The sequence below is a fragment of the Neomonachus schauinslandi genome, chromosome 1, assembly GCF_002201575.2.
Source record: "Neomonachus schauinslandi chromosome 1, ASM220157v2, whole genome shotgun sequence".
In the NCBI taxonomy this organism is placed as follows: domain Eukaryota; kingdom Metazoa; phylum Chordata; class Mammalia; order Carnivora; family Phocidae; genus Neomonachus; species Neomonachus schauinslandi.
The window spans coordinates 153,128,279-153,138,516 of NC_058403.1; the positions used below are offsets into that span (position 1 = coordinate 153,128,279).

At 49.8% G+C, this 10,238-nt stretch overlaps 2 protein-coding genes across 2 annotated transcripts in view; both read right to left on the reverse strand.

The window, feature by feature from the left end:
- GLB1 (galactosidase beta 1) overlaps window positions 1-9,567 on the reverse strand; it is an 81,729-nt gene extending 72,162 nt beyond the window's left edge. The window contains exon 1 of the mRNA XM_021677570.1: window positions 9,417-9,567. Coding sequence (XP_021533245.1) covers window positions 9,417-9,494 — 78 coding nt within the window. The 5' untranslated portion in view covers window positions 9,495-9,567. The remainder of the gene's footprint in view (window positions 1-9,416) is intronic.
- Window positions 5,679-7,107, reverse strand: TMPPE (transmembrane protein with metallophosphoesterase domain). The gene has a single exon (XM_021677571.1). The coding sequence runs from the start codon at window positions 7,105-7,107 to the stop codon at window positions 5,764-5,766; it is 1,344 nt and encodes a 447-aa protein (XP_021533246.1). The 3' UTR covers window positions 5,679-5,763.
- Window positions 9,568-10,238: the final 671 nt, after the last annotated feature.

The window sequence follows — 10,238 nt, forward strand, 5'->3', positions numbered from 1 at the left end:
TACAAAACACTGCTGAAAGAGATAAATGGAAAGAGATCCTGTGTTCATAGATTAGAAGACTGAGTATTAAGATGTCCATTCTACCCAATGTGACCTATAGATTCAATGCAATCTCTATCAACACTCCACTGCATTTTTTTGCAGAAATAGAAAAATTCATATGGAATTTCAAGGAACCCCAAGTAGCTCAAACAATTTTGAAAAAGAACAAAGTTGGAAGACTCACACTTCCTGATTCCAAAAATATTACAAAGCTACAGTAATCAAAACAGTGCAGTATTGGTATAAAAACAGACAAATAGGGGTGCCTAGGTGGCTCAGTCAGTTAAGCATCTGCGTTTGGCTCAGGTCATGATCTCGAGTCCTGGGACTGAGCCCTGTGTTGGGCTCTGGGCTCAGCAAGGAGTCTGCTTCTCCCTCTTCCTCTGCCCTTCCCCCACCCTGCTCATGCTCTTTCTCTCTCTCTCTCAAATAAATAAATAAAATCTTTAAAAACAAAAACAGACAAATAGACCAATGGAATATAGTAGAGAGGCCAGAGATACACCCTCATATTTATGCTCAAATGGTCTTCAACAAGGACTCTCGGACAACTCAACAGGGAATGGAGAGTCTCCTCAAGAAATGATGTTGGGAAAACTGGATATCCACATGCAAAAGAATAAAGCTGGACCCTTACCTTACACCATATATAAAAATTAACTCAAAATGGATCAAAGACCTAAACATAAGACCCAATACTATAAAACTCTTAGAAGGAAACAAAGGGGAAAAGCTTTAACACTGAACTTAGTCATATTTTTTTTTGGATATGACAGCAAAGCACAGGCAAAAAAAAATGAAAACAGACAAATAAGACATCAAACTTAAAAACTTCTGCACATCAAGGGACACAATCAATAGAGTGAAAAGTCAATTTTGGAATGAGAGAAAATATTTGCAAATCATATATCTGGTAAGGGGTTAATATCCAGAATATATAAAGACCTCCTATAACTCGGTAACAACAAAAATCAAATAACCTGATTTTTAAAATAGGCAAAAGACCTGAATGGACATTTCTCCAAAGATGATAGACTAATAGCTAATAAGCATAGGAAAAGATGCTCAATATCACTAATCATCAGAGAAATGCAAATCAAAACCACATTATCAAAAAAAAAAAAAAAGAAGTTTTGGTGGGAATGTAGAGAAACTGGAGCTCTTATGCACTGATGGGAGTGTAAAATGGTGCAACTGGTATGGAAAATAGTGAGGAGGTTCTGCAAAAAAAGGAAAAATGGAACTAACATACGCTCCAACAATCCCATTTCTGTGTATGTACCCAAAAGAATAGAAATCAGGGCCTTGAAGAGATATATACACACCCATGTTCGTAGCAGCACTATTCACAATAGACAATAGGTGGAAACACCCCAAATGTCCACTGATGGATGAATGGAACAAAATGTAGGCTATACATACAATGGAACATTAGCCTTAAAAAGGAAGTCTTGTCGCATATTACAACATGGTTGAACATCGAGGACGTGATGCAAAGTGAAATAAGCTAGTCGCAAAAAGACAAATAATGTTTGATTCCACTTATATGAAGTACCCAGAGCAGTCAAATTCATAGAAACAGAAAGTAGGACGGTGGTTGCCAGCTGGGGGGCGGGGGGGGGGGGGGGGGGTATTGTTTAATGGGTGGGGTTCATGACAACGTAAATATACTTAACACTATTGAATTGCACACCTAAAAATCATTAAGATGATCAGTTTTACACTACATGTTTTTTATCACAATAAAAAGACAATTGATGTAATCAGGAGAAACAGAACATGAATTCTCTACACAGTTACTTTCATTTAATCCCGTACTCAGATACAACTACTTAACCCTGAAACAGCAGAAAAACACACTTTTATTAAGAGGTAGAAGACCTGGCTTCCAGCCCCAGATCTCCTAACTAGGTATTAAATGATGTTAAAGAATTACCTTTATTGGATACAATGACATGGATGTGCTTTTTTAAAAAGTATATTTGGGTGAAGTTATGTTTTCCTTTTTTAAAGAAAGATTTATTTATTTATTTGAAAGAGAGAGTGAGCATGGCGGGGAGGGGCAGAAGGAGAGGGAGAGAGAATCTCAAGCATGAGCGCAGAGCCTGACATGGGGCTCGATCTCAGGACCCTGAGATCATGACCTGAGCCGAAATCAAGAATCTGATGCTCAACTGACTGAGCCACCCAGGCGCCTCTGAAGCTATGTTTTCTAAGATTTGCTTTAACATATTCCAGCCAAAAAAGAAAAAAGAGTACCAGGCAGTGGTACATGAGAAAGTACAGTGAAATAGTCATAATTACTGAAGCTGCATGATGAACCTGGGGATTCAGTATACTATTCTCTCTGCTTTGTGAATATTTTTACTTTTTCACAATAAAAAGTTTAAAACAAAATAAAATAAGGGTGAGAAAAGGATGGCTGGATGTTTGGAAAGGATGACACAGCATTAATTCATTGAGATTTTATAACAACAGTATATTTCACATGCTATTGTTAATTTTTATTTATTTTTTATTTTTATTTTATTTTTTTTAAGATTTTATTTATTTATCTGACAGAGAGAGACATAGCGAGAGAGGGAACACAAGCAGGGGGAGTAGGAGAGGGAGAAGCAGGCTTCCCTGCAGTGCAGGGAGCCCGATGTGGGGCTCGATCCCAGGACCCTGGGACCATGACCTGAGCCGAAGGCAGACGCTTAACGACTGAGCCACCCAGGCGCCCTATTGTTAATTTTTAAAAAGCATTACATTTCATTTTAACTTGTGTTTAACAAATTAAAAAAAAGAAAGAAAGAAACAGAAAGGAAATTGAAAGAATTTTCAAGCTTCAAGTAAATGTTCCTCACCACCTCCCCCAGCCATAAACGAACAAAACAAAGAAGGTAAGTGAGTGGGGAACAGGGAACAGGTGCAAAGGGTAGCGTGGAGAGCAGCCTGCCAGAGCCACATCTGCACAGTAATGGAGGGATTTCTGCTGGGAACAATTGCACCTCATCATGGGATATAAACCACGCACGGGAAGTTGCTGCTCAGTATTCCCGAGACACACAGGATGGCCCTGTCTTACTTCCAGGAGTAGAAAGAAATCAGTCAAGCAAGGACTTCAGAACAAGGATGAAGGGTACACAAGACCACAAAATGACAGCCTTCAGGAGAAAGAAGAGACAAAGATGCAAGATAAAAAATAAGGAAGGAAGCTAATTTCATGAAGCTCAGAACACTGATGAAAAAAGATCCAAAAAGGTAGGCAAGTCAACCACCAGCAGCTGCACTTAAGGCTGGACGACAAATGGCATCAACTAGCAGAGTCTGGTGAGATCTAAACAAAAGGGAACAAGAAAGTCAACTGGAATGATCCAGAAAATGGGGTCAGGTCCCACGGAACGGAGAGGGTTTGGAAGAGCAGTCACCCTGAGGCCGGGAGGGTGGCCAGCGAGGAGCGTACTGTGGGAGCTGGGCGGCAGCCCCGGGTGAAGCACTTCACCTCTCTGTAATCCCACCATCTGCAAGATGTATTCAAAGAAAGGCCAGGGTCCCTTCCTCAGTTCTGAGTAAGTTTGTTCTCCAAATACTCCTGGCTGCAAGGACGATTGAGCACAAGGGGATACAAAATAAGGAAACCACTGACATCTCAACTCAAAGACAGATTTTAAATTTGCCTGGAAGGCTCGCTGTCAGTATCTCGACTTCCTGCAAACAAGAAAGGGGGTCTCCACGATGGCCTAGGATTCCGTTATACACCAGGAAGACAGGAGGAAAATGAAGAAACTCCCTGCGGCCAGGCCCAGTGTGCACAGGCCAAGGGAAGCGGACCCCCAGCAGTTGCTGCTTTGACAGATCACCGGACCCTGGCCACAGGCAGCATGCTACCCACTCACACTCCCCAGGTTTGGCCACTCCATAAATTCTCTGGGCACCTGTGCCCAACACAGCTCCCTAGCGTGCCCCATGTGATGTTTAAATATTACCACCACCAACATGGGCCACGTGTACCTTACTCCACGTCTTAATACCAGCCCCACAAAACAATCTTGAGGTAGAGAGAATTATCCTCATTTTAGGGTGAGGGAAACTGAGGCTCGGTGAGGGCAAGTCATTTGCCAGATGCTGCCTGACCAATGAGCAGCAGGGTGAGCTTCTCCAGGCAGAGTGGTGTTTTTGTTCCCCGTTGGAGAAAGACTCCCAATTACAAATAAGTCAATGCTGAGCCGAGGTCCCCAGGCTTCTCAGTGAGGCCTTTTCCAACAGGAGAGCTTACTGACTGCTACCTCAGGGCTGAAGGGTCTCTTGCCTCTGGCACAAGAGGCTTGGCCAGCAGGGTGGGGTCACTCCAGAGGGTCCAGAGCCCAGCAGCATGGCGCTATGGTTCTATGGCCAGAGCCCTAGGACAATGCTGATGGGGTCAGGACGGGGTGAGGGATGGAGAGGAAGGTGTTGGCGTGGAAGTCACCCAGCAGGGAAGACAGTCCTGGCATTCCACAGCCAGGGCCCAGGGGGAGGGAGGGAAGGAAGGTCTCGCTGCCCTGCCAGAGCACAAAGTCCTGCCACTTCCCCATGAAACCTCAACTTCCCCTGGTAGAGAGTGAACCCGTTTCTCACAAAACACACACCCAAACCTGGGCGGTGGGGGGAGTCCACTTTCTTGACTCTTCTTCCAACGTTACAGACATCCTACGCTGAAACAAGCCAACCCCCTTCCAGCCCTGAGAGACCATCAGGTTCTAGAGCCTTGTTCATTCTCTTTACACAGTTGCATGTGCTTGAGTCCTGCCCTCACTTGTCACAGATCCTGCTCCTTAAGCATCGGACCGTGGACAGGGAGGCAGAAGACCTGGCTTCCGGCCAAGGGTCCCCTACATACCCTGTCATGTTGCCAGCATCCTGCTTCTCTCTGCCTCCGTTTGCTCACCTTCGAGGAGGAAAAAGCAGCTTATCCCTAATTACTTCACCCAAGTGTTCGATAAAAGGAGACCAGGGAGGCAAACCCCCACTGAATTCCTAAGCAGCAGTACTATTACCAATGCCTACCACTGTGCTCATGTTTCTTTCCAACCCCCCACCCCCACCCCCAATCCCCAAGGCCCAGGAATACGGGCAATAAAATAGCAGCACTGGAGGCCCAGAACAGCCCGAGCCCTGTGCCCCCGTGGGTTTGCCTGATGACCTCAATAAAGGTGACTCTGACAGAACCACGAGGGAAAAGGAAACATTCCTCTCCAGCAGCCAGAGCGGCTTCCCTCTTGCCTGTCCTCCCAGATCACCTAGCAACACTGCCCCTTCCCCAGAAAGCTCTGGATCAATGATCCTGGGAACTGCCTAAGTCCTAAAGAGGGTTTAAAAACGCCAGTGTTCCTCTGTTCTGCTTTCTAGAGGTATCCTTTCAAGCAACCCCATGTTTCAGTTCAGCCTTGTGAGCTCTGCAGAGGAAGAGAGCTTACTCCACATCACCTGGAAAACAGATGCTCGTTCTTACATATGTGACTTGAGTGGCCTCACAGATACATATAAAAAAGTAACTGGCCATCTACAGAGTGAACCAGCCTGGACTTGCCAGGCAGCCCCAGCACAAATCACTGTTCAAGCCAGGCCTGAGACCAAGCGTGTATTGGCAGGGCTGGGCAGGAGAGGCTGAAGGGGGCAAAGCAGGCAACCTGCTCTAAGGAGGGATGGCTGGTGAAGGGCAAGGGTGCTGAAGAGGCGTACGAGGCAGGGCCAGGTTCAGGGAGCCCGCTGCAGGATGAGCTCTGTAATCTCCGCCCTGCTACCCAACCTCATGGGTATCCCATAATAGGCTGTGCCTGGGCTGACATATACAAACGTAGTCTGGGCCACTTGGTAGAGGCCAGCAAAGAAGGGGTTCAAGAGATAGGCTGCCACGTTCAAGGGGAAGATTTGCCCAGCATGCGTGTGCCCAGAAAGAATCAGGTTAATATCTGGCCGAGCCTGCAGGGCTCTCTTGGCAGCCAGTGGCTGGTGAGCTAGCAAGATGGTGGTGTGGTCTGGGCTGCAGCCCCCCAGGGCCTTGACGAGATCCATGCCATGGCCGGAGTAGTGCAGGATGTCTGCTTCGATATCGTCCACCCCAGCCAAGCAGATCCAGTCCTCCTCCTCGCCACCCCCGTGCTGGGCCCCCGCAGCGGAAATCTTCACGTTCTCATTGTGAAGGGGCTTGACGTTCAGGGATCCCAGCAGCGCAAACCAGTTGCTGACGTCCGACGTGTAGTATTCGTGATTCCCCGTGACGAAGTAGGTGCCGAGGCGTGAGTGGAGCTGGCCCAAAGGAGCCACAGCTGTGCGGAGGATGGAGGCTTCGGCATCACAGAGGTCACCCACGATCACTGTGACGTCTGGTTCCAGCATGTTCACCATCCTCACGAACATCTCCATCTTGGTCCTGCCCACCGTGGGGCCCAAGTGAATGTCTGAGAGGAGCACAATCTTGAGGCTGTCCATCGAGGGAGGCAGCTGCTGGATGGGCACCTCCACGGTTTTCACAGCTGGGGGCTGGGCGGCGTTCAGCAGCCCAAGCACGCTGAGCACGGCGGTCACTGCCACTGCCAGGGCTGGCCTGATGGCCAGCTTCCTTGTCTTGTCAAGGCTGCCCACGGCCCGACCACCGCGCCAGGCCAAGAGCTGGGAGGCCTGCTCCATGCCACTGAGGGTACACAGGAAGAAGAGCATGATGATGTATGCCCCGAGGCAGGAGTAGGCCGCCACGGAGAAGAGATAGGGCTCCTCGGCCACTAAAAAGAGCATGGTGAAGAAACTGGAATGGGCCAGGGCCAGAAATGCCACAACAGCCATCTTCCAAAGCTGAAAACAGGTGGACTCTGCGGCTGGGGAGTGGCTGAGGTTGCTGACTGTGCTACGCCAGATGTAGAGGGAGCCAATGAGCATGAGCGAGTTGGCAAACAGGGCGAGCTGCAGGCGCAACAGCCAACGCCAGGCCCTGAGCTCGAGGCTCCCCGCCAGATAGGAGCGGGACACAATCATGGACACGAAGACAGTGCCGGCAGCCAGGGCAGCCTTTGCACCCAGGGACAGCTGCCTGAAGATCGCCATGTTCTCTGCTCCTAAAAGGGTCCCCTGCCAGTTCTGTGCGGGCGGGCTCGGGAAGGCGAGTTCCTTAGAAAGGACAGTGGCCAAGCAGAGGTTTCCAGGTCAGCTCCGCCTGCAACCAGGAACCGGCGTCAGCTTTGTGGGATATTAGAGCTTCCTTGTCCCCATTCAAAACCTGAAGGCCACTCATATCTACCCAACCCTCCTTGAATCCAAGCCACTCAAATGCCAGTCAGTTGCTACACTTTATTATTAAAATACAAACAGAGTGGATTGTCACGTGGTGGGCAGTTTTCGTTTTCCTACTGATAGTTTTCTGAATGTTTAAAAAAGTTTTTCCACAGAGCATATGAACTTTTTTTTAATAATAAGAAAAATGTTATTCTAAATTAGCGGTTCTCAAAGTGTGGTCCGGGAAGACCCTTTCAGGAGGTACATTTACTCAAAATTATGTTCATAATAATACTAAGCTATAACTGTCTTTTGCACTCTCATTCTCTCATGAGTGTAGAGTGGGGTTTTCCAGAGGCTCAGTGACATGTGATGTGGCAAGACTGACTGTTCCCGGCTATCATCTATTAGGACAGGTGTGAAAGAGGTTTGCAAAAATGTAAAACAGTGCCACTCTTCCCCCTCAAGTTTGGGGAGAAATACTGTTATTTTTCAAAAGATACAGTTTGTTAACATATAATGATTTATTATTTCTTAAATAAAATAATAAATATTTTAAATTTTTCTATTTTAATTTCTAGGACAGTTAAAGTGTGAGAACCGCTGTTCTATATACGTGTAAACAAGGAAATCGTGGAAAGCTATTTTGCTGGTATCTTTCCGAAGCTCTGGGCCCAGGAAGGACACCTAGACACCTGACATAAGAATTCCTGGGGTGAAGCCGGCCTCCCTGTGTAGGCTCTGGGCACCCCCCTGCTGGATGATGCTGCACAACCGTTTTCCAGGGGGCTGCCCTTCCCACCAGCTCCCCATTCATAAACCCTGATCTCTCTCCTCCCACAACCCTCCCAGATATTGGATCTGCCACCACCCCCCATTTTCTCTGCCACTGTTCCCTGCAACAGTTCCCCAACTCCACCCTGGCCAGTGGTTCTCACAGCTGGGTAGCTCTCACCCCGAGGGAGCGCGCGCGCGCGCACACACACACACACACACACACACACACAAAATGGGGCAGGGAAACCAGAAACGGAGGCAGACAGAAGTTAGCAAACACTCAATTTGAGATGACCTTTCCCTAGAACCCCAAATTAAGCTATTTTCAGCGGCTGTTTTTCAACTACTTAAAATTTTCAACTTTGATTCTAGATACATCCATGACTTTTCTCTAAGCACTCGTTGAAAGCCTTTTATCAAGGGATGCAATTTACAAGTAAACGGGCCCAAATTTCCCCTCCTTCTACTGAAAACACGCCCTAGCATCAGCCCACCCAAACTTTGGGGGAACCACAGTCGGTTCGCTAAACGTGCAGAGGGGCAGGTGCCCATTTCAATTACTGCCCCCCCCATCTGTCCACGACTGTGATGCTGACCTCCCCAGGCAGCGGTCTGGAGGCCCGTCGGGCCCATGCTTTAGCTCTGACTAGTTAACTGAGACTGTCCTTCTCCCGCCAATTTTGCACTCCCCCACCACCTCACCTACTTGCTCCGCCGGACCCCCCTCCAGCAACGCTGGCTGCCACCTGCAGCCTATCTCTTGCCCACCCTTGGCCTGCACCGCCAAACCCTGAAGATCGGGAAAATCCAAGCCAAAAAAGTAGGCATCAAAGAGTGGCGAGAAGGGGACGAGATGTCTGAAAAAGAGAACACCTCGAAGGAATCAATCCAACGTTCCCATCGCGGGGGCCTCATCTGACCCCATTTTTCTCCTTCCGGAGAGCTCCGCAGCACCCGAACTGGTCAAGGGAGGGCGCCTCAAGCCACAGCCCAAGGCGCCCTCCAATGCCGAGCGCTCCTTGGAATCCCCCTCCCGGAAAACTGCAAAGCTGGAAAGGTTTGGGCGCACCTTATCTCGCCCCGTCCTTGCACCAACGGGGAAGTGGGTCCAAGCGAAAGGGGCGATCGGGGCTGAGCACGCGAGCGACAGAGCTTACCGGGAAGGACGCGCGCCCCGCCCGGCCCGCCCCCGACGGGAGGGCCGGTCCACTGCCTGCGCTCCTCCAGCTGCCTGCCTGCCGGGGCGCGCTCCGGGGTCCCAGGCCCACGCCCTGCAGGGCCCCCGGGAGGCCGCAGCCCCCGCCCGGTCCCCCGCCAGCCTGCCCCCTATCAGTGTGCCCCCGCGCGGGGTCCTGTGGACTTACGCGCAAGCCGCGCGCAGAACGCAGCAGCAGCGGCACCAGCAGTAGAGAGAGAATGCGAACCACCCCCCGCAAGTCCATTCTCCAGCCTCTCTGCTCCGCAGTCGGCGCGCAAGCCAGCCGCTCCGCGTCACTTGACTGAGGACCCGTGGCCTGGCACCGCCCCTTAACAGCCCTGCTACCGGCCCCACGCCTGCTCCGCCCCTCGCTCCGCCCCGCGACCGCGGAGCCGTGGGCGGGGGCAGGGAGGGGCCTGGGCGAACCCGGGGGCCGCGGGCGGTCGCGTGACTCCGGGATTGTGTTATCTGGATTTTGCTGGCAGCTGCCGCGGGGAGGGACCCTTTGGACAGGCAATCAGGAGGCCTGACTGTCAGCAGCTTGATAACGCGCCCCGGGGCTGGACTTTAACAAGGGTCTCCTTGCTCCCTTGCCTTGAGAGGACAGAAGGGGAAGTTGAGACCAGATACACCTAAGCGGAGGAGATAGAATGCTAGCCCTGCGTCCGGGGCTCTCCGCAAGACTAATCCAGGGGTCCGCAAAGTGTGGCCCCTGGACCAACTGTATACCTGGTACTTGTCAGAAATGAAAGTTCCAGGGCGTCACCCAGAAACGCTCAATCAGAAACTCTAGGAATGGGGTACAGAAATCTGCATTTTTACAAATGTTCCAGGTTATTCCAGTGAGAATTTGAGAACCACTGTGCTAGGTTACTAGTTTTAGAGGTATGGTTCAACCGTGACAAAATTTGAATACCAACCCGCAAAGCACCCGGTTTGCAGAATTTCTACTTCATGGTTGGGTTTTGAGAGGTAAGAGAAGCAACAC